The sequence below is a fragment of the Manis pentadactyla genome, chromosome 9, assembly GCF_030020395.1.
Source record: "Manis pentadactyla isolate mManPen7 chromosome 9, mManPen7.hap1, whole genome shotgun sequence".
In the NCBI taxonomy this organism is placed as follows: Eukaryota; Metazoa; Chordata; class Mammalia; order Pholidota; family Manidae; genus Manis; species Manis pentadactyla.
In genome coordinates this window covers 116213797-116238635 of record NC_080027.1, presented here as the reverse complement: position 1 = coordinate 116238635, position 24839 = coordinate 116213797, and the positions used below count along the sequence as shown (strand labels likewise).

At 38.4% G+C, this 24839-nt stretch overlaps 2 protein-coding genes and 1 pseudogene across 12 annotated transcripts in view; 1 reads left to right on the top strand and 2 right to left on the bottom strand.

Annotated features, from left to right (window-relative positions):
- Nucleotides 1-4630: 4630 nt before the first annotated feature.
- Nucleotides 4631-24839, top strand: part of RPS6KC1 (ribosomal protein S6 kinase C1) — a 307376-nt gene continuing 287167 nt past the window's right edge. For 7 of the 11 annotated variants that reach the window (XR_008999393.1, XM_057507968.1, XM_036912511.2 and 4 more), the window contains exon 1: nt 4631-4872. Coding sequence is in view for 6 of the 11 variants with exons in the window: in XM_057507968.1 (XP_057363951.1) it covers nt 4768-4872 (105 nt within the window). In the remaining 5 variants the exon portion in view is untranslated. The remainder of the gene's footprint in view (nt 4873-24839) is intronic. The other 4 variants (XM_036912515.2, XM_036912513.2, XM_057507972.1 and 1 more) reach the window with 3 other exon arrangements.
- On the bottom strand, nt 11042-14539 carry LOC130684961 (cysteine and histidine-rich domain-containing protein 1-like; annotated as a pseudogene).
- On the bottom strand, nt 14676-17202 carry LOC118926042 (NF-kappa-B-activating protein). Its single transcript, XM_036912516.2, has one exon. It carries the CDS (start codon nt 16578-16580, stop codon nt 15372-15374), a length of 1209 nt encoding a protein of 402 aa, XP_036768411.2. The 5' UTR covers nt 16581-17202; the 3' UTR covers nt 14676-15371.

The following is a 24839-nucleotide window of genomic DNA, read 5'->3' as shown; positions in this document are numbered from 1 at the left end:
CTCAGAGAACTACCCATCTGATGCTTTCAGTATTTTCAGTCAAGGATGGATATGCTAATGTATAATAACCTATTCTGAACTATTGATATAACTTTCTCCTCTTCTTTAAGAAACTGTGTAGCCTTTGTTAATGAAAACTTCCAATTAGTGAAATCATATAATCATACATACATGTAAATATGTAAATATGGGGTATAAAATTTTTCCCTTTTGCTCTTAAAAACTGTATTTGGCAACATGGGGATTGCAAGGAAAAACTAAAAAAAAAAGAGAGATAAAAATCCAAATTTGAAGTGTCTCTCAACACCCACACATGTTCTTATATGCCACTTTCAACCTCCAATCCTGGAAAATGTTTCTGTGTAACCTACCAACTCTCAATAAAAATACCCCAGGTTGTCATGGCGACATAGTTCTTTCCCCTGCAGAACCCTGTGGTCTGATGCAGTGCTTCACCAATTCTTTATGGTTGTAGGATCTTTCCTTTCTTTTTTTTGTACCATTTCTTTTTCCAGCCTAACATCTAAGCCTGCTAAAGTGGTGGCAAATTAAAGATTTAATTTGGAGTAGGGCAGATTTAATGAACGGTCTTACAATAGCCAATACATTGGTCTGAAAAGATGATGGAATCCTCCACGAGTTTATATTCTGTTGTGGTCCTTGATGAAAACATGATAGCATTCAGCCTTTGCTGGAATTTCTCATTTCTTTCCTAACCTGTATGGGATGATTAAATTAAGAACTCTTCATGTCCAGGCTTTTAAAACAGAGGTACAATTACAGGAATTTATAGTCAGGATATAGAATTCATTTGGTCTTTCTTTTCCCTCTACCCTTAAATCCTTTCTGATTCCCACCACTAAGTCTGAACTGGGGCTTGGCAGATTTGTGAGTCCCTATAGTGCAGATGTTATGGAATTGAGCTCACCTCTAACAAATGATCTGGCTGCCTGGCTTGGTCTGTTTTAGGGCTCCTAGAGTCATCTTTCTGGGAAGTATTAGAGCAGACCTTAGCAGGGGTTCTTTGGACACAAAGGAGAATGAAGAGGCTGACTGATGGAAGTCAAGAGGACAGCATGAGAAAGCTGTATGTAAGAAAGAGCAAAATTGCTCTGTGGTTGTCTAAACCCATATATTTTGTTTACCTAAATAGTGAATAAATAATGGCTATTTCGTGGTGCATTTATCAAGTATTTTGACTCTGCCCATGCCAAAATTAAACGAGACATTTAGCTTGAAGGAGTATACATTTTTCATGAAGGATGATGTCAAGGTGGAAAGTATGTATCACTTTATTTTCTTTTGTGAAATTTTGGTTCATAAATAGTTATCTGAACTTGGGAAGTCTGGGATCCTGGATTTCAAAACTCCCTGGATTTAAGAGAGAGATGTGTGTGGCCACTGAAATCTTTGTTCTATTAGCTTGGTGGTCAGCTAATGAATGGATAGAGGTTTTCTTAAATGTCTGGAAATTAAAAAACTCCCAGTCTTTCCAGAGGAGCTAAATTTTTATGTTGGGTTACACATACAATACTCAGGCAACTTACAACTCTGCCTTACCCTTCTTTCCTTACTTTCACAGAGGTTAAGGTCAGTCAGCCATGAGAGCTCAAGGTCTTCTTAGGTATATCCTGAGCATGTGCACAGTTCTGGTTATGTGCATGATTTTCTAGATTCCCAGGAACATAATGGACCTTTTCAAGGCCCTTATTCTCTGAATCTTCTTATTCTGTCTTTCCTCTCAAGCTTCTTGGTAAGTCTATGGTTTACTCAATTGCTATCTATTGCCCGTTTTACCCCAAAGAATCATTTTTGGTTTCATTGACTTCTCTCTCTTGCTTTTCTGTTTTCTATGCATTGAATTCTTGCTCTTCTCTTTATTTTTCTTCTCCCTTATGTTTCTTTTGGGTTTAATTCAATCTTTTTCTGGTTTCTTAAGGTGGAAGCTTTTATCATTGATTCATGACCTTTCTTCTTTTCTATTATTGGCTTTTAAGGCTATAAATTTATCTCTCAACACTTTGGCACAGAAATTTTGGAATGTTTCAGTTTTCATTCAATTCCAGATATTTTTAAAGGTCTATTGTCATTTATTCTTTAATTCATGCATTTTTTAGAGTCATGCCATTTACTCTCCCCATGTTCATGAATTATACAGGTAACTTTCTGTTGCTAACTTTAATTTCCTGAGGTCACACAAAGCACATACAATTTATATTGGCTTTTAAAATTTGTTGACATTCACTTTATGGCACAGGATATGGTCTTATTTGGTGAATGTTTTGTATGTTCTGCTGCTACCAATTGAGATGTTCTATAAATATCAGTTAGATGGAGTTGGTTGATAGCTGGTTTCTGGTCTTCTATATCATTACTGATTTGTCTACCTGTTTTATCAATTACTGAGATGAGTATTAAAGTTGTAACTAAAATAGTTGATTTGTCTTTTTCTTCTCTTAGTTCTAATGGCTTTTGCTTTACACATTTTAAAATTACTAGGCACATGCACATTTAAAATTGTTATGTCATCTTGATGAACTGAACCCTTTATCATTAAATTTTTTATTCCTGGTAATTAATTTTCTTCTCCAGTCTTCTGAGAGTGTTTTAATGACACATCTTTTTGCATTCTTTTATTTTAACTAGTGGCATTTGCTGAATCAAATAAATTTGGAGAAAGTAGTATAGGAAGTTTGCTAATGGTGATTCTGAGATACCTGCTAAAGTAACTGAATGGAAAGTAAAATCAGTCATTGAGATAGGAAGAGGTTTAAAAGGAAAAATAAAATTCATATTTTAATCTGTTGTTTTCGGTGAAATTGAATATATAGGTAAGGATGTAGGTAACATGAGTCAAAATCTTAGAAGACAGATATACCTGGAGATAATAGATTTGTAAGTCAATGGGAATAAAGAACAAAGGATTAAAGACAAAATCCTGAGGAAAAGAGCAGTAAAGATTCTTGGAAGTAGGAGAAATTAGCAAGAGACTGAAAAGGAGTAAATAATTCAGAGTGTAAAGAAAAAAGAGTGACGACTTATATGCTAAGGATGTAGAAGATTTCAAAAAGGTGGAAATGGTCAGAAATGTTTGAGTCTGAAAATACTGGGTAAGATGATGTTATAAGAACTTTTTTCATAGTGTCATAGTAGCATTATAGTAGTGAAAGCAGATTGAAGTGGATATCGGAATGAATGTGTTTATTCATGAACGTGTGAGTGTGCGATGTGTGTATATTGACACAGATTACTAAAAACAACCTAAACAACTTTTGACAATGAGGAAAAGAGAAAGGAGGGAAAAAGACAACATGAATGATGTCCTTTACCTTCTCTGCCTGCCTTATACATATCTCTTGATCAAGATTCAGCCATAGTTTCCCCTCTATCAGAAAACCTTACCTCATCTTCCATTGTGAATTACATGTACCCTACAGCACTCCATATATACATCTGTCATGGCAGTTTTAACAGTGTACTTTGTTCAGTTTTTTTCCTACTATATGGTACTTGAGAACAGGGACTCTCTTTGTAACTCCAATCACTAATTAGCATGACTGGCACACAGCAGGTGGTGAATTCAGGTTTAATGAATGAATGATAGATCAGTTTAGGCATATGAAGGCTGAGGAGAGAGTGGGTGGAAGACATTAAAGTACAGAAAGCAGTTGGTTATTGATGGATCAATGTCTTTGGGTCTGCCAAAGAGGATGGGTTTTAGCACATAGGTAGTTACTTGTCTAAAAAATGAGGGATATGACTACATCTCAAATGGGTGTAGAAATGTGAGAAAATGACAGGATTAGTACTAAAGTCTTCCCCCACCCTCACTTCCTCATAAAGAAGGGCAGGAGGCAAAGCCTAGGGAGGCAAGAGGATAGAGAGTTGAGGAGAGCTGCAAAGACTTGGAATGTATGTTATTGGAAAAGGAAAACCCTGATCAATGAAAGGTAAAGGAATTGCCAAGGGATGGATAGCAACCAATTTAAATGGGAAAGTCTATCTTAGTAGTAGCTTTGAGAAGTTACGTGATTTTTTCCCCCCCTCCCAGCTAGATGCAGCCTCCAGGGTTTAGAATCTGAGGGGATTAATTTTAAGATCAGTATAGGATTGAGAGCTTGCTGTGGAAGTACAGACAGGTGCAAAGGTGGACCGGATGTGTCTTAAAAAGAAGGAAGGGTGCACATGTAATTGTAGATTAATGATACAAAAAAAAAAAAAAAAAAAAGGAAGGATATGCCTGCAAGAGAGTTCAGGAGCTGTGCATATTTAAAATGAGAGGCCGTGAATAGGGAAGAAAAGATGCTGGCTGAGGTATCCTTCCATCGCTTTATGACTGTACAAGTTGGTCCACGGGCTGCGTGGGGGTGTGCAGGACCAAGCTCTCAACGGTGTTGTGGCTGAATCAGCTCTCACAAAATCTAGAAGGTGCCGGACGGAGCTCGCGCACAAGGAGGCTTAGTGGAGGTGACTCGGGTCTCCGCAGTGACGAGAATGGCGGTGCAATCACTTGCTCCTCGCCCGCTTGCCAGGCCCAGTCCGGACACCGGTCAGCACTCAAGGTGGCGGATCCCCGTCCCTCGCACGCGGGATCCGGTCTGAGCCGGAAGCTTCTTTGCCGACCCGGAAGTAGAGCTGTGCGTGGAGGCGCTGCCGTGGAGCCACCGCCCCCTCGCTGCTTCGCGTCTTGTTTGGGAGCCGGATCGCGGCGCCACTGGGGTGCCCTGATGGTCCCCGGCAGGCGGCAGCGGCAGAGGCGGAGGGAGGATGACCTCTCCCCGGGAGCGGGGTGCCGACCTGGCCCGATTCTACACTGTCACCGAACCCCAGCGACACCCGAGGGGCTACACGGTATATAAGGTCACCGCCCGGGTGAGTGCGGGTGTCGGGCATGGGTACGAGTGTGAATTGGGATAGGACGGACTAGGGTGTAGACACTGGTGTGGGTTACCTGATCCCGGGCCAGAGGCGAGGGTGGGATTGGGTGCGCCTAGTGCCGGGACGTGGTCGGAGGTGGGGACTCGGGAAGGCTGGGATAGGGGCTGAGTCGCGCTCGGGACTCTGCTGGAGAAGGTCGCGGTCGAGTTCCCAGTCCAGGGTGGGGCAGACATTGATGATTTTAAATTGATGACTCAGTTCCATCCCTTTTGCACTTTCTCTTCTGAGGCTAAAATTTGCAGAAGTGGTTTTCCTTGCTTCCGAGGGGGAAATGCAGATTACAAAATGTTAATTATGTATTATTTGATTTATGTAATATAAGATATTGCTTCCTTTGACCTTTATACAGCTTAAGGTTTGCACTGAGGCAGACAGACTTTTGAGAAAGATGTCAGCGTTGGGGGCATCAAGCCAGGACCTCTGTAGGTGACTGTGCCTTTTTGCTTCTGAGTTTTTCATGGTTTTCAATGGGAGACATACGGGAAATCTAGTGAGGGTCACTGTGTTAGATATTTCGAGGGCACATTTAAAGTTGCGGGCTCCTTTACATCAATTCACCGATCGGATTTTTGGTACCCACTTTGTTCATATTTCATTGCTCTTACCTTGAGTTTGAAAGAGAGCTTGCGTCTGCATTCTTGGAAAAGAAGAAAACAAAATGAAATAACTCTATATGTATGTAAGGCGTGTATATATCAGTTTGTATGTATATTAGGCATTCTGTACAAATCACTCAATCCTGATTTTAATGACGAGAAAACAGGTTCAAGGAAGTTTCATAACTTGCTCAACTTTACACTGCAAGACAATAAGAAGCATTTGAGATGGGATTGAGACCAGTTCTGCTTAACTCCAAGTTACATAAAAAATTAAGGGTTAACTTTTTCATTATTATTAATTGTTTAAAAAAAGGGGTACAGATAATAGTAATTGTACAGGATACATTTAGAGGATGTAGTAACAATGTGTCATAGAAAGCTGGGGAAGCAGGCCCTGAGGAGAACCTAAAGATTAAGTAGATTTAAATAAAAAGAATTCTGGGCATGGGAGGGACATATGGTATGGAAATGGTGCACCGTTCAGACAAATGTGAGAAGATGGGATGAGCAGATTTGTTGAAATGCAGTAGATAAGACCTGGCCTTATTATTGCAGAAGGCTGCACTGAGAATGGAGGGAAATTTGTTACTCCATTTGCATGTAAGGTTGTTATATAGGTGGAGTGTTAGTTTCAGCTTAAGACATTTTTTTAAGATTAAGGGACTCTCATTATACCATTCTTAAACCTTTTTAGTTATTGGGCCCTTCAAAAATCTGAATTTAGTTCCTAATAGGTTTGGGGAATTAGAACAATTTTCAACATATATAATGTTCCCCTCACAGCACCCTGTTCATCCCTAATTATAAATTTATCATAGTTATATTGTATTAATCTGTTTACATGTCCTCATGTCTAGGTCTCTTTGTAGATTTAGAGCAGGTCTCTGTCATTGGTATTTGTTTCCTTATGTGTCATCTAAGGCAGTGTATGGCACACAGTGCCTAAAAAATATTGTTGAATGTTTTCCTCTCTATTCTAGGCAGCGTACCCAATAAATGATTAATTTCAGGTACTGAGTGTTATGAGGGATTCAAGGGTGAATAAAGCATGGGTTTTCCTTTCAAGGATACTCAGTAAAAGAGAGCTTATTGGATTTAAGAAAGTATAGCACAAGATAGAAAGTGTTAAATGCCATAGGAGACTACTAAAAAGAGCTGTGGGATTTCAGAAAACAGATTGCTTTTGACTCAACGGATCAGGGAACATGTACCAATTAAGGCAGGTGGTGAAATATGGGGAAAATCCAGGCAGGTGGGATAAAAGGAAAGGGCATAGTAGGTCAAAGGGCAGGTAGAAGGGATAGAGCCCATCAAAGCCTGAAGGTGTGTGTGTGTTTCTGTCTGTCTGCCTTTGGAACTTGAATCAGAAATCCTGAATATGATTATTACTTGTATATTTACAAAAGGAAAGGTTAACCTCATTTAGATCTTAAGTATCTTTTTTTTATTACTGTTTTTTTATTAAGGCATCACTGATATACAATCTTATAAGGTTTCACATGAGCGACATTGTGGTTACTACATTCATCCATATTATCAAGTCCCTTCCCACACCCCATTGCAGTCACTGTCCATCAGCGTAGTAAGATGCTATAGAGTCACTACTTGTCTTCTCTGTGCTATTAAGTATCTTTTCTTAATCTGTGAACAACTTTTGTTGATAACTCAAATTAGAAGATAGCACACTGCCTTAGAACTAACCAAATCTGTAATATGCATGTTACATATTGTTGTGGTTATTTGAACTGGAAAATCCTTACCCTGCCTTCTTTCTCCCTGTAAATGTTTATATCCTCATTTATTGCTTATGTTACAGATTTGTTTTTTTTAATTTAAGGTTTGAGGGTCAACATAGACATACTTTAAAAATAACTGTGGTTAATGTTATAAGAAGTAAAATATATATATTTTTTGAGATGTAAGGAGAAAAACATCTTTCCTCAGGAGAATTAATGAGGTAAATAGTGCTCCCCTGAGAAAACTAAATGTGATAAAAACTAAGAATGTTTTCTCTGTTTCCAACTACTGATTTACTTCTAGCTTTAAGTAACAATCTCTATATTCTTGATCCTTGCAGCGTTCTGTAGGGTGCTGTAGAAGTAAAATTATGTAAGAGTAGAATTAGAATCATTGGAAGTAGAATTATGTAGGAGTAGTATTAGAATCATGGGAAATACCATTGTTAAATTGTGGGTAGCATAAGAGCTCTTTTATCTTCTTAAATCTTCTTTATATATTTTTTGCACTTTTCTGGAAACTGGCAGGCTTAGATAACCTTATGGCCACTTACAAGCTTGTTAACAGATTTCACAGTTAAACTGTGTTGCTTATTTATTTTTATCAAAATAAATATATTCAGAATGGGAAATTCTATTGTGGATTTCCTTTGATTCTAAGTTAAAAGAGATAGATATAAAAGAACCATTAGAGTTTTTGGTTGTTTCATCATTCTAAGTGTAAGTTTGGTGAGTTTTGACAAATATATGTGGCTATGTATCCATCACCACAGCCATGACTGCAGAAGTTCCCTCCTGCCCCTTTGCAGTCAGTCCCCTCTCCCACCCCCTGTCCCAAGGCAACCACTAGGCAGTTTTCTGTCATTATAAGTTAGGTTGTAGTTCCTAGAATTTCTTATAAGTGGAACCATACAATATGCCCCCCTCTTTTTATTGTGGGTTTGGCTTCTTTAATTCAGCATGATTACTTGAAATTCACCTATGTTATTTGTATTCTTTTGAGGCACATGCAATAAAGTGCACAAATCTTAGTGTGCAGCTCGATTAAATTTGACATGTACACTCATGTAACCATTACCCAAGTCAAGATTCCAAACATTCTCACTAATTTTTTTCCACCCTCTTGTGTATTTCTATGTTCCTATTGCTGATCAGTATTCTATTGTATGGTTATCTGCACTTAATCCATTTACCTGCTGATGGACATTGGGTTGTTCCAGATTTTGGCTGTTAGGAATATAGCTACTATAAGCATTTCTATATAAGTCTTTGTATGGACGACTTGTACTTTCATTTTAACTGATAGCACACAGCCTTTATTTACTGTAGCTTTATACTAAGTTTTGAAATCAGGTAATCTAAGTCTTTTGTCTTTTTCTCTTCCAAAATTGTTTTGGCTATTCTAGACTGCATTTTCAGATACAGTTTAGTATCAGCTTGGTAAATTTCACAAACATGCCTACCCAGATTTTGGTGGGGATTGCACTGAGAATGTAGATTAACTTCAGGAGAATTGCTATTTTAACAATCTTGAATTTTCTGATCCATGAACATGTCTTCTGTTTATTTAGCTGTTCAAATTGAGCAATGTTTTCTAGTTTTCAGTGCTTAAGTCTTGCTCATTCTTATATATATATATATTTTTAGCAATTGTATTTATTAAACATGCAATAGATATTGTTATAAAGCATAGTGTAAATATTTAGTTTTCTAATACCTTAATGTATTTCCATAAGCCTTTAAGTCTATAATTTCATAGAAACAGTTTTCTACCAGGGAGCCAGACATATATATGTGTATATATCTGTATATAGGTTAGGTTGTAGTTCCTAGAATTTCTTATAAGTGGAACCATACAATATGCCCCCCTTCTTTTTATTGTGGGTTTGGCTTCTTTAATTCAGCAAAATTACTTGAAATTCACCTATGTTATTTGTATTTTTTTTTTGAGGCACATACAATAAAGTGTACAAATCTTAGTGTACAGCTCGATTAAATTTTATATATATATATATATATATATATATATATATATATAAAATTTCTCTTTATGTAACTAAAGATTTTAAGAGGGTATAGGTCTCAATTAGGTACAATTTACTCATAACACTGAACAAAGACCTTATAAATAATCAAGAGGAGAGTTTAACATTATTGCTTAGTTTCATAAAATGGTGAATTTTAACCAAATTGCTACCTCTGTACTCTTATGTTTCCTATACTTTTAAATCACACTGCTTGGCAAGTAATATAGGTGCTGATATGTTTTTAGATTCAATTAAGTGTAGCCAAATTTAATTTGTTAGTCAAAGTGTATATTTTCCTTTAACTACTTACTACACTGCCTCAGAATTACTCATCCTAGAAAAAGTAACCTTCTCAAGTGGAAAAATCAATGCAGAGTATTTCTTCCTTAAAGATTTTCAAGTATTATAGGAAAAAAAGCTCATTAAAAAACTCAATTAGAAGTGACATTCCTGGAGCTAGAGGGTATTATGCTCAGTGAAATAAGCCAGGTGGAGAAAGACAAGTACCAAATGATTTCACTCATATATGGAGTATAAGAACAAAGAAAAAACTGAAGGAACAAAACAGCAGCAGTCTCACAGAACCCAAGAATGGACTAACAGTTACCAAAGGGAAAGGGACTGAGGAGGATGGGCGGGAAGGGAGGGTTAAGGAGGGGGGGGAAAGAAAGGGTGCATTACGATTAGCATGTATAAGGTGGGGGGAGGCATGGGGAGGGCTGTGCAACACAGAGAAGACAAGTAGTGATTCTACAGCATCTTACTACACTGATGGACAGTGACTTTAATGGGGTTTGTGGGGGGAACTTGGTGATGGGAGGAGTCTAGTAAACAATGTTCCTCATGTAATTGTAGATTAATGATACCAAAAAAAAAAAAGTGACATTCCATCTTGCTTTCCTAATTATGGGATAAAAGAGATATGAACAAAACAAATGTCCCTTTATGTTTCTTTGCTTAACATAATATTTTTATTTATTTATTTTTATTTTTTTTATTGAAGGGTAGTTGACACACAGTATTACATTAGTTTCAGGTGTACAACACAGTGATTCAACAATTATATACATGATAATTCTAGGTACCAGCTATCACCATACCAAGTTGTTACAATATTTTGACTATATTCCTTATGCTATACATTACATCCCGGTTACTTATTTATTTTACAATTGGAAGTGTGTTTATATATACATATATATATATATATATATATATTTTTTTTTTTTTGTGAGGGCATCTCTCATATTTATTGATCAAATGCTTGTTAACAACAATAAAATTCTGTATAGGGGGGTCAATACTCAATGCACAATCATTAATCCACCCCAAGCCTAATTTTCGTCAGTCTCCAATCTTCTGATGCATAACGAACAAGTTCTTACATGGAGTACAAATTCTTACACAGTGAATAAGTTACATGGTGAACATTACAAGGGCAGTCATCACAGAAGCTTTCGGTTCTGTTCATGCATTATGAACTATAAACAGTCAGTTCAAATATGAATATTCATTTGATTTTTAAACTTGATTTATATGTGGATACCACATTTCTCTCTTTATTATTATTATTTTTAATAAAATGCTGAAGTGGTAGGTAGATACGAGATAAAGGTAGAAAACATAGTTTAGTGTTGTAAGAGAGCAAATGTAGATGATCAGGTGTATGCCTGTAGACTATGTGTTAATCCAAGCTCAACAAGGGCAATAAACATCCATGTATGCAGAAGATTTCTCTCAGAACATGAGGGGAGAGGTTCTAAGCCTCACTTCTGCTAATCCCCATTTTCTCACCTGATGGCCCCCTGCGACTGTGCCTGTCTTAGGTTGTTCCTCCCTTGAGGAATCTTACCCGTCTCTGGCTAACCAGTCATCTTCCGGGGCCATACAGGGAAATGTTAAGTTGGTAAGTGAGAGAGAAGCCTTATTGTTTGAAAAGGTTAGCTTTTTACTTCTTTGCATACTTGAATGCCCTGTGGCTTCTATGCCCAGCATTTGTCTTGAGGTGTCTTTACCACTTGGAAGAATTATGATACTCGGTAAATTCGACATGTGGCACGAGTTCTATTTAAAGGTTGTAATTAGGTAGGAAGAAGAAAAGCTATAGAAGTAGCAGGCAGAAGAAAACCTGGGAAGATTGATTATTTCTTTGACATATCTTCTTGTAGAGTAACTTCAGCATATATAGGTTTTAAACTACTAATTAAATTGTGCACACACATTAACATAATAGGAGTATAGTTACATAACCAAAGCATACCTGTAATTACCAGCCATCTCCAGTGAAACCAAGAAAACCAGTTAGGCACCTTAGGCATTTGTGAAAACTTATCTATGATATGGTGGATATTGTCCAACTGAACTTGAACAGTCTGAGAGAATTCAGATAAATTAGAACAACCCATTCCTGGGGACTGTTCACATCCCATATGTTCTTTTAACAGTAAATAGTCTGTGGTTGTAAGATTTTGGAGTGTTACAATTTGCACTTCTCCTAATTCTTGGTTGAGTTCCAACAGTATAGATCCAGTCAAATTTGTTGTTTTACTGTATGCACAGGCCAGCTTAGATATCTCCTTCATCATTCCCATGGCAAGTCCAGGAACTGGTGGGATGAGTGCATCTACACCTGTGGCAGTGCGTGGATCTTTGTTGGGGTTTTTTTTTTTTTGCTGATCATCTTCTGTCATGAGTCTTCCCGAGAGTGCTGATGTTGGAAGTTCTTTTTCATATCGTATGCTTAACATAATATTATACTAAGAAATACTGTAACTGTTTATGAGCTATTTGCTACTACTTGACTAAGTTCTGGAAATGAATTTTTAGCATTTACTGAAATGTCCACTTCACCCTCAGTCTGATGCCAGTCATGTCTACATGGAACAACTTTTTTTCCAGCATCCTTATTAGTCCACATGTTGTTCCCTGTTGTATAGTCCTCTTGTGCTAAGAATGTATCAAAATCAGAAGTTTTTCTTCTACAACAGCTCCAGTATTTCATCTCTTCATGGAAAATAGGTACTCCAGAGTGATATAAACAGACTTCTAGACTCCATAGACCCTGATTTGTCTTGAACACCCTTCATTTTTACATGAGGTCCCAGTCTTAATTCCATCACTGTCTTCTTATTTTCTTCATTCCCCGATGATAAGTTAAGTTTATCAAGTGCTTGTTTTAGGGAGGCAGATATTTCCAATTACAGATTTGTCACTGGTTCATCTTGGCTTGGTCTTTTTATTGCTTCTACTAGTTTATGGGCTTGAATGATGTGCTTCTGAAATTTGGGTTTTAATTCAGAAAGTTTTTTCTTCTCAGTAGTCTCCACTTCAGTTTTGACTGGCTTCTCACTATTATGCCAACCTTTTGTACACCCTGCAGTACTTAAAAAATCAGAAAAATCCACTGTTCTTTGCTTACAGCTAGACCACCCCCTTAATGCATCATGACAAACTGAAAACACCTGGGCTGTATGTGCAAGCATCATCAGAACTGGTCTCGGTACTAAAGTGCTGCCTACAGCCCTGGTTGTAGCACAGCAGGGCCATTTTCTGTATAACCAAGGGAACTTACATACTGTAGGTTTGTTTTTCTACTGTGAGAATGCCCTACTGTGAGTAGGTCCTCATTTTACATAGCTAACATTTGTTGAGTATTAATTCAAACCACTTACATGGTGCTTACTATGACTCAAACACTGTTCTAAGCATTTATATATAAATTAGCACATTTTTTTTCACAGCAGCCCAATGTGTAGGTGCTATTATTCTCACATTTTCAGTGAGAAAATTGAGGCTCAGAGAGATTTAAGTAATTGAGTCAATTGATTCTGTACTTGAACTCAGGTAGACTGGCCCCAGTCACAGCATTTTTGTCCCAGTGCTGTGCTGTGCTGCTGAATACCTGTATCATAAAACACATTAGATGCTGTGAGTGTACATATAGGGACATGTGTGTGTTCCCATGGAGCCTTACTGTAGTTTGGCCAAAGTGATGGATGCGTGGATACTACAATGACTATGATGATGTGAACATATGGGAACAGGGAGTGAAAGGAAGAAGCCCTCAGGTTGACTTGAGTCTGAAAATTGCCATTTCCAAAGCTTCAAATTGGAATACTCTTTATATTGCTTGGAGGGAACTTGCTTATAGTTCCTGACCATATTTATGTAATGTTTTCTGCTGGTGCTTGGGAAAGGAATTATTTGTAATTTCCCAAGTATGCCAGCACGTTATATTCTCCCTTACCTCTCTGTTAGATGCTGTTTCCTTGGTCTGGAATGTTCTCCCCTTTTTTCTTAGAAACCCCTGCTCATGTCAAGTGTCAGTTCCTGCCCCCGTTTCCCAGGTAGCCTTTCTTAGGTATAGAAATCCATGTGTATTATATACTCCTCCATTAAAACTGTTATCATAGAGTACTTGTTTTTCTCCTTCTCTGAAGGCATAGTCTGTCTTTTTAACTTTGTATTCCTGGTGCCTAGCACAGAGCCTGGACTGTAGTAGGGACTTGAAAGAAGATTGGAAAGAGGCAATATTTTTCTTTTTAAGTGTTGTTTTTTAAATTAGCATACAGTAAAATCAACTTTTTTTGTTATATAATTCTATGAGTCTTTACCTATGTGTAGATTCATATATTCACCAACATAATCAGAAAACCACAGCAGTTCCGTCAACCCAAAAATCTCGCTCATGCTCTATCCCATTTCCACATTGTTATCCCTACCTCTCAGCCCCTGGCAACCACTTAGCCCCTCTCTACCACTATGCTTTTGTCTTTTTGAGAAAGTCATATAAATATAATTACATAGTATTTAACCTGGGACTATCTTTTGCCCATTTCTTTCACTGGGTTGTTTTCTTACTGTTGAGTTTTGAGAGTTCTTTATTTGTTCTGGATATAATTTTTTTGTCAGTTATATGATTTACAAGTATTTTTCTCCCAATGTGTAGCATTTCTTTAAATTTTCTTAACAGTGTCTTTTGCAAAGCAAAACATTTAAATTTTGGTGAAGTCCAGTTTATCATTTGTGTTATAGCTGAAAACTCTTTACTGATCCTAGCCACAAAATTTTTTCCCCAGTGTTTTCTTTTAGAAGTTTCATTGCTTTGAATCGTACATTTAGATTTATGATCCATTTTGAATTAATTTTTGTATAAGGTGTGAGGTTTAGGTGGAGGTTTTTTTTTTAAACTGAAAGGTTTAATAATGTTTAAAATGAAATATGCTTATTACATAACAGACTTAAAATATGTTCAACATCATTGTAGCTTCATCCTTATGAAATGTGATCATAGTTCACTGTCAATCATTTCCAGTATTCAAATAGTGATCTAAGCACAGCTTAGACGGAAATAATGTACTTACATTGGCACAACAGTAGTCCCAATAGTTTATATTTGAAAACCATTTTTAAGTAACCTATTAAGAATTTTAAGAACTAATATTCACATTTTCAACTCAATAAGTCTATGAGTTAGTTTGCTTTTTGGCTTGTTTGTTAGTTTGGGGGTGGAGGTAGAGACTAAAACCAACATACATAATTTCCAGAGCAGACTATGTATGGTATTATACAAGTCAATTTTCAAACTCCAGATTTGCTTTTTTCAGCAATGCCTTCATTCTGTTAACAAAAGTGGCCTCCTGTATGTTTCTACAAGTCCATTTATAACATTTAATGTACATGAATAATAATTTCCCATGAGTAGATTTGGGGTGGGGGTGAGGGTGGGCATCATATAGAGCTAACAGTAGTACTGTCCCATGGTGTGAGAGTAAAGTTTCTCTCTCACTGACACTTTCTTTCAATTTCACTTCCCCCAGTACGATTCCATTCATAATCTCGATTTTTAAACCAGAAAGTTATTATGGGAAATCCAAAATAACCCAAGGAACTTGCTAAAGTTCTACTGATGAGCAGCTTCTTACTGAAGGACTGAAGGAATTACATAGAAGGCACAGTAGCACTGAAAGCTTTCAAATCATAGTAATCTTTTTGTGTATATATTTGTGTGTGTGTGTGTATCCCATTCTTTCTTGTTGTTAAAAAATGTCTGCTGAACAATTAGAAAATCCTTATTTGTTATCTTTCCCTTTAGTTTTTCTGTATACCATCTCTCGAAAACTGGCCAGAATCTTGTTTTCTCTCTTTCGCCTCTCTTCTTGGTTAAAGGATGCCAGGGCTCTCTTCTCATCAGCACTATAGATCTGGTTTTCTTTCCGCAGTCGCACAGCCTCCATTCGGCGATGCCTGCTACCACTCATTACATAGCCCAAGCACTCAAATGATGCAATTTCTTCACTTGTCAAGCCAATTTCACCTCTTCGTGGGATACGTTTTCCAGCTTTTACATATTCAGCCATAGCTGCACCTTCACCAGGTAGCAGGGCATGGCCATAGTTCAGAGGTTTGTCATCTTGAGAGGCAAGTGTTTTTGGAGCCTCTGGGCCAATTAAATCTGAGGGTTCTCCAGGCTTTGATTGGTCCTTCCAGGGATACTCCAGAAGCTCTTCTTGAGAATCTTTAGAGCTTGAATCACTGGAATCTTTTCTGCTCTTCTTTGATTTCTTTTTCTTGTATTTCTTCGATTTGCGTTTCTTCTTTCCCTTTTTCTTGGCTTTCTTTGCCCTCCTTTTTGCATCTTCATCACTGGAGTCTGTTTCAGAATCAGAGTCACTGTCACTATCGTCAGAATACTTCTTGTGTTTTCTTTTAGATGAGTTTTTCTTTCTCCTTTTCTTGGACCTTTCTTTTGAATGACTAGATTTCTTCTTCTTTTCTTCTTCTGAGGTAGAAGATGAAGTGGTACTTTTCTTTGGCTCTTCATCCTCTACTGGTGTATGTTCATCAGAGTCTGGTTCTGGATTCTTTGGAGAAAGTCCCCATACTTCAGGAGCTCCCAATTCTCCAATCCTCTCTCTCTCACTTAATCTCTTCTGCCGCAGGCTCTCCTCCCTAGCAGGCCACGGCTTGTCGCCCCCGCAGGGGCGCGAGTAGCTGCTGTAATAGGCGGACGAGGAGGCAGAAGCGAAGGGGGTGCCCCGTGGCGCAGAGGGCTGCTCTCGAGAGCGGGACCGCGAGCGGGAGCGATAGGACTGGTTCCGGGAGCCTTGGCGGAGGCCATTCCGGTCTCCGGACCGAGAGCAAGAACGCGAGCGCGAGCGGCGGCCCCGCGGGGACCGGGCTGCTTTACTGGCCTTGGGGCTCCTCAACGAACTGCGACGTTTCCCCCCGAAGCCCGAGGCCTCCCGCTCCGGGCTCCGCGAACCAGACACCGGAGCCATCACTGCCGTTCCTTCTCCGAAATTGCAGGAGAAATGGGCGCTTACGGAGCCGAAGAAGCTCTCAGCTGCCGAGCCGCCGGAACCTTACAAACAGTTCCGGGTACTTCCGCAAAATCCTTCCCCGGACCTAGGCGGTCCCCTAGAGGAACAGGATGTGTGTATCGGCACAAAGAAGCCGGTGGAGCAGCGGATCCGTCGATCGTTCCGGTTAGTGAGGCTGCTCACGTCTAAACTGCACAGGAGACCTCGTTCGTTCTTCAGCCTCTATTTGAGCTACCTTGGCTCGGGCACGAGGTTGCCTGGTTGCCGTGGTGCCTGCGTTTTCTCCCCCGCATCGGTGACGCTGTCTCCGCACGACAGTCTCGGGTCTCCCCTCAGCTACCGTGCGAAGGTGGGAGACGCCCTGACAGAGCGGGCCGCCCAAAGCCGGGGGACGTGTCTTCCCGCTCCGCTTGGGCCCCCACCTCGCACAGGCAAGAGGATCCCGGGCCAGCACCCAAATTGTGAGAAACACACTCACTGGTCCAAATTCAGTAAGTGGACTCGGAGACCAAGAGAACAGCGGAGCGAGGCTTTAATGACGGTCCTGCAAGATCCGGTGTCTGGTGAGCAGGCACCGGAGGTTGATTTTTTTGCATATGTATATCCAGTTGCAACAAAACACCATTTATTCAATAAACTAACCTTTCTTCACTGAACTGCCTTTGTATCTCTGTCAAAATCAGTTGTCTGGTTTCTCTATTTTGTTGCATACCACACAGTCTTGATTATTGTAGGCTTATAATAAGTCTTAAAATTAGGTAGTATGATACCTTCAACTTTACTCTTCCTTTTCAAAATTGTTTTGACTATTTATAGTTCTTTGCTTTTCTATATAAATCTAAAACTTAGCTTGTCTGTGTCTATAAGAAATGCTGATGGGATTTTGATTAGAATTATATTTAATCTGTAGGTCAGTTTGGTGGAGAATTGACATCTTTGCTATGTTGAATCTGCAAATCCATGAACACAGTATGTCTTGCCATTAATTTAGGTGTTTTTTGATTTTTTTATCAGCATTTTATGGTTTTCAGCATACAGATTCCGTACATGTTTTGTTAGATATATTTCTCAGTATTTCATCTTTTTGTAGCTATGACACATAGTATTTAAAAAATTTTTAGTTTTCAGTTTTTCATTGCTAATAAAAAGACATTTGGCTCTTTTATTTTTTCATTCTTTTAAAAAATTAATTTTTATTTTTTATTTTGCTATAATTAATGTACAATTACATGAACAACATTATGGTCCATGTAATTACAGTCACTGTCCATCAGCATAGTAAGATGCTATAGAATCACTACTTGTATTCTCTGTATATACTGCCTTCCCCGTGTCCCCCCACCCCCGACATTGTACGTGCTAATTGTAATACCCCCTTTTCCCCTTTCCCCTCCCTTCCCACCCACCCTCCCCAGTCCCTTTCCCTTTGGTAACTGTTGTTCCATTCTTGGGTTCTGTGAGTCTGCTGCTGTTTTGTTCCTTCAGTTGTTTCTTTGTTCTTATACTCCACAGATGAATGAAATCATTTGATCCTTGTCTTTCTCCGCCTGGCTTATTTCACTGAGCATAATACCCTCTAGCTCCATCCATGTTGTTGCAAATGGTAGGATTTGTTTACTTCTTATGGCTGAATAATTTTCCATTGTGTATATGTACCACATCTTCTTTATCCATTCATCTACTGATAGACACTTAGGTTGTTTCCATTCCTTGGCTATTGTAAATAGTGCTGTGATAAACATGGGGGTGTGTATATCTTTTTCAAACTGGGCTGCTGCATTCTTAGGGTAAATTTCTAGAAGTGGAATTCCTGGGTCAAATGGTATTTCTATTCTGAGTTTTTTGAGGATCCTCCATACTGCTTTCCACAATGGTTGAACTATTTTACATTCCCACCAGCAGTGTAGGAGGGTTCCCCTTTCTACACATCCTTGCCAACATTTATTGTTGTTTGTCTTTGAATGTTGGCCATCCTAACTGGTGTGAGGTGATATCTCATTGTGGTTTTAATTTGCATTTCTCTGATGATTAGCAATGTGGAGCATCTTTTCATGTGCCTGTTGGCAATCTGAATTCCTTCTTTGGAGAAGTGTCTGTTCAGCTTCTCTGCCCATTTTTAATTGGCTTTTTGTTTGTTGAGGTGTGTGAGCTCTTTATATAATTTGGATGTCAACCCGTTACCAGATATGTCATTTGTGAATATATTCTCCCATACTATAGGATGTCTTTTTGTTCTACTGATGGTGCCCTTTGCTGTACAGAAGCTTTTTAGTTTGATATAGTCCCACTTGTTCATTTTTGCTTTTGTTTTCCTTGCCCAGGGAGATATGTTCATGAAGAAGTTGCTCATGTTTATGTCCAAGAGATTTTTGCCTATATTTTTCTCTAAGAGTTTTATGGTTTCATGACTTACATTCAGGTCTTCGATCCATTTTGAGTTTACTTTTGTGTATGGGGTTAGACAGTAATCCAGTTTCATTCTCTTACATGTAGCTGTCCAGTTTTGCCAACACCAGCTGTTGAAGAGGCTGTCATTTCCCCATTGTATATCCATGGCTCCTTTATCATATATTAATTGACCGTATATGGTTGGGTTTATATCAGGGCTCTCTAGTCTGTTCCACTGGTCTATGGGAATGTTCCTGTACCAGTACCATATTGTCTTGATTACTGTGGCTTTCTAGTAGAGCTTGAAGTCAGGAAGTGTAATTCCCCCAGCTTTATTCTTCCTTCTTAGGATTGCTTTGGCTATTTGGGGTCTTTTGTGGTTCCATATGAATTTTAGAACTATTTGCTCTAGTTCATTGAAGAATGCTATTGGTATTTTGATAGGGATTGCATTGAATCTGTAGATTGCTTTAGGCAGGATGGCCATTTTGACAATATTAATTCTTCCTATCCATGAGCGTGGGATGTATTTCCATTTTTGGTGTATTCTTTAATTTCTCTCATGAGTGTCTTGTAGTTTTCAGAGTAGAGGTCTGTCTTGGTTAGGTTTATTCCTAGGTATTTTATTCTTTCTGATGCAATTGTGAATGGAATTGTTTTCCTGATTTCTCTTTCTGCTAGTTCATCATTAGTGTATAGGAATGCAACAGATTTCTGTGTGTTAATTTTATATCCTGCAACTTTTCTGAATTCAGATATTAGATGTAGTAGTTTTGGGCTGGATTCTTTAAGTCTTTTTATTTATATACAATGTCATGTCATCTGCAAACAGGGACAGTTTGACTTCTTCCTTACCAATCTGGATGCGTTTTCTTTCTTTGTGTTGTCTGATTGCCGTGGCGATGACCTCCAGTACTATGTTGAATTAAAGTGGAGAGAGTGGGCATACTTGTCTTGTTCCTGATCTTAAAGGAAAAGCTTTCAACTTCTCGCTGTTAAGTATAATGTTGGTTGTGGGTTTGTCATATATGGCCTTTATTATGTAGAGGTACTTGTCCTGTGTACCCATTTTGTTGAGAGATTTTATCATGAATGGATGTTGAATTTTGTTGAATGCTTTTTCAGTATCTATGGAGATGATGATGTGATTTTTGCCCTTCTTTTTGTTGATGTGATAGATGATGTTGATGGATTTTTGCATTCTGTACCATCTTTGCATCTCTGGGATGAATCCCACTTGGTCATGTTGGATGATCTTTTTGATGTATTTTTTAATTCGGTTTCTAATATTTTGTTGAGTATTTTTGCATCTATGTTCATCAGGGATATTGGTCTGTAATTTTCTTTTTTTGTGGTGTCTTTGTCTGGTTTTGGTATTAGAGTGATGTTGGCCTTGTAGAATGAATATGAGAGTATTGCCTCCTCTTTCACTTTTTGGAAAACTTTAAGGAGGATGGGTATTAGGTCTTCACTAAATGTTTGATAAAATTCAGCAATGAAACCATCTGATCCAGGTGTTTTGTTCTTAGGTAGTTTTTTGATTACAAATTCAATTTCCTTGCTGGTAATTGGTCTGTTCAGATTTTCTGTTTCTTCCTTGGTCAGCCTTGGAAGGTTGTATTTTTCTAGAAAGTTGTCCATTTCTTCTAGGCTATCCAGTTTGTTACCATATAATTTTTCATAGTATTCTCTCTTAATTCTTTGTATTTCTGTGGTGTTGTAGTGATTTTTCCTTTCTCATTTCTGATTCTATTCATGTGTATAGACTTTCTTTTTTTCTTGATAAGTCTGGCTAGGGGTTTATCTATTTCGTTCATTTTCTTAAAGAACCAGCTCCTGCTTTCATTGATTCTTTCTATTGTTTTATTCTTTTTGATTTTATTTATTTCTGCTCTAATCTTTATTATATCCCTCCTTCTACTGACTTTGGGCCTCATTTGTTCTTCCTTTTCTAGTTTCATTAATTGTGAGTTTAGACTGTTCATATGGGAATGTTCTTCTTTCTTGAGGTAGGCTGATATTGCAATATACTTTCCTCATAGCATGGCCTTCGCTGTGTCCCACAGATTTTGCGGCGTTGAATTATGGTTGTCATTTGTCTCAATATATTGCTTGATCTCTGTTTTTATTTGGTCATTGATCCATTGATTATTTAGGAGCATGTCATTAAGCCTCCATGTGTTTGTGGGCTTTGTCATTTTTTGTGTGTAATTTATTTCTTGTTTCATACCTTTGTGATCTGAGAAGCTGGTTGGTACAATTTCAATCTTTTTGAATTTACTGAGGTTCTTTTTGTGGCCTAGTATATGATCTATCTTGAAAATGTTCCATGTCCACTTGAGAAGAATGTGTAACTTGTTGCTTTTGGATGAAGTGTTCTGTTGATGTCCGTTAGGTCCATCTCTTCTAATAGGTTGTTCAGTGCCTCTGTGTCTTTACTTATTTTCTGTCTGGTTGATCTGTCCTTTGGAGTGAGTGGTGTGTTGAAGTCTCATAAAATGAATGCATTGCATTCTATTTCCCCCTTTAATTCTGTTAGTATTTGTTTCACATATGTAGGTGATCCTGTGTTGCGTTCATAGATATTTATAATAGTTATATCCTCTTGTTGGACTGACCCTTTTATCATTATGTAATGTCCTTTGTTATTTTTTTGTTTTGAAGTCTAATTTGTCTGATACAAGCACTGCAACTCCTGCTTTTTTCTCCCTATTAGTTGCATGAAATATCTTTTTCCATCCTTTTACTTTCAGTCTGTGTATGTCTTTGAGTTTCAAGTGAGTCTCTTGTAGGCAGCATATAGATGGATCATGTTTTTTGTCCATTCAGTGACTCTGTGTCTTTTGATTGGTACATTCAGACCATTTACATTTAGGCTGATTATCGATAGGTATGTACTTATTGCCATTACAGGCTTTAGATTCCAAAAGTTTAGGTTACCAAAAGTTCAGTGGTAATTCCCTTATTATCTAACAGCCTAATTTAACTCACTTTGTATGCTATTACAAACACAACCCGAAAGTTCTTTTTTTCCTCCTTTTTCTTCCTCCTCCATTCTTTATATGTTAGGTATCATATTCTGTACTCTTTGTCTATCCCTTGATTTACTTTTGGGGTAGTTGATTTTTGATTTTTCATCTGCTTAGTAATTAATTGTTCTACTTTGCTGTGGTTTTATTTCCCCTGGTGACATCTATTTAGGCTTAAGAATACTTCCATCTATAGCAGTCCCTCCAAAATGCACTATAGAGATGGTTTGTGGGAGATAAATTCTCTCAGCTTTTGCTCATCTGAAAATTGTTTAATCTCTCCTTCAAATTTAAATGATAACCTTGCCAGATAGAATATTCTTGTTTCGGAGGCCCTTCTGCTTCATTGAATTGAATATATCATGCCACTCCCTTCTGGCCTGGAAGGTTTCTGTTGAGAAATCTGATGATAGCCTGATGGGTTTTCCTTTGTATGCGATCTTTTTTCTCTCTCTAGCTGCTTTTAAAAGTCTGTCTTTTTTTCTTGATCTTTGCCATTTTAATTATTATATGTCTTGATGTTGTCTTCTTTGGGTCCCTTGTGTTGGGAGATCTATGCACCTTCATGGCTTGAGAGACTATCTTCTTCCCCAGATTGGGGAAGTTTTTCGCAATTACCACCTCAAAGACACTTTCTATCCCTTTTTCTCTTTCTCATTCTTCTGGTACCCCTAATGCGGATATTGTTCTGTTTGGATTGGTCACCCAGTTCTCTCAATATTCTTTCATTCTTAGAGATCCTTTTTTCTCTCTTGTGCCTCATTTCAGATATGGAATTTCTTAATGATTGAATCTCCATCTTAAATTCTTCCCTGAGTTCTTGAATGTTTTGCTATACCTCCATGAGCATGTTTATATTTTTGTTTTAAACTCTCTTTCAGGAAGATTGGTGAGTTCAGTTTCATTTGGCCCTTTTTTCTGGGGTTTGTGAGATTTTGGTCTGAATCAGGTTCCTTTGATGTTTCATAATTCTATGTGGTGCCCACTAGTGCCCAGAAACTCTAGTCTCTGGAGCTGCTCAGCCGGTCGAGTGAGCTTGGGGATCATAGGGGAGCAGTGCTGGTGCCTGGGGGGAGGAAAGACCTGTTTCCTGATTCACGGCTGCAGTGCCTGTGTCCGGTGCCAGAGCCAGGGGCGGAGCACACAGGTGTGAGCCTCTGTGCCTTGCATCTCTACCTGTTGTAGGCGGGGACTCTCTCTGGCTGGCCTGATGACCGGGCAGTGACTGCTGGTTTGCGAGCAGGTGCCAGCAGGCCAAGAGGAAGGTGCAGCAGGCTGCATGTCACAGTGGGGGGCCTCAGTGCTGAGTAGGCAGCCAGGGGGATGGAGCGCCTGAAGTTCCTCAAAGTTCCCAGCCTTCTGGGCAGAGTGAACCCAGACAACCTTGTCCACCTATCCCTTCTCCCGTATAGCAAGCTCTATGCAAACCCTACCCATTCAGCAGCCCTCTCGCTGCTTGGAAGCCTCTCAGACTGCCTACCTTTCCTTAGTCCCAGCTCTGCTGGATGTGGATCCCCGTCCTCCACAAATAGCTGCAATCTCAGTCTCAAGCACTCCGCCTGCCCCAGCTCCGTAACCCCACCAAGCTCCAGAGCACCACACAGTGTAGGTTTGTGCTCCAAAGCAGACCTCCAGGGCTGGGTGTTCAGCAGTCTTAGGCTTCCACCACCTCCCTGCTGTTTCTCTTCCCCCCGACAGTGAGCTGAGGTGGGGGAAGGGCTTGGGTCCCGCCGGATCAAGGCTTTCGTTAAGTTACCCTGTTTCCTGAGGTCTGCTCTGTTTGTGAGGTCTGTATGCAGTCTGGTGCAGCCTTTTTTACTGTTGCTGTTTTAGGGCTAGTGGTATTAACTATTTTCACACTGTATATGGTTTTGGGAGGAATTCTTTGTCTCACCTCTCATGCCACCATCGTGAATCCCCATTTGGCTCATTTTTATGTTGACTTTTTATCCTGTGACCTTTCCAAAGTGACTAATTAGTTCTAGGAGTTTTGGGTATGATTTTTGGCTTTTATTCTTCATATACAATGAATGTAGTCTGGCCAAAAAGGATAGTTTTATTTTTTCCTTCCAATCTCTCTGTCTTTTGTTTCTTTTTCTTGCCTTATTGAACTGACTAGGACTTGTGTTGAATTAAGAGTGGTGAGAGTAGACATTCTTGCCTTGTTCTTTATCTTAGGAGGAAAGTATTCAGTATTTTTCCCTTAAATATGATACTCACTGTGCAGTTTTTGAATATGGGAAGGCAGCATATTTAATTTTTAGTTTTGATAGCCTTTTATTTTGAAAACAATACTTATTCATAAACATTTCAAGTAATAATTTAAGTCAACATAATGGAATAAAAGCACTAAATTTTAATCCCTTAATTTCTTATATTATTACAAATGCCTAATGTTAAAGCAGTGAGAATTAACAGTTTTCAGTTGTTAAATCAGTAGTTCCATGAGGATTTCTTGAAGAAATGGTTGATGTTGGCTTAATTTGGAAACATTTTCAGCAAATGGAGTAATACTGGGGGGTAAAAAGGTAGATTAATTTGTTATATAATGTATTTATGCTTAAAATTTTTGAAAAAATCATGTCTCTCAAGTTCAGTTTTTTTCTAGTCTTGTTTTATTCCACCCTTCCTTTGTTTTTGACTCAATATAAACTATCTCATGTACCAAAAATTTCAGTAACAAGTTTTTGAAAACATAAATCATTCCTGTTTTCATCTTGTTCATTGACAATTTGTATGCTCAGATAGTAAGATTTTATGTTAAACTGCAAACTTAAACCTTAAGAATTTTGATTTTCCT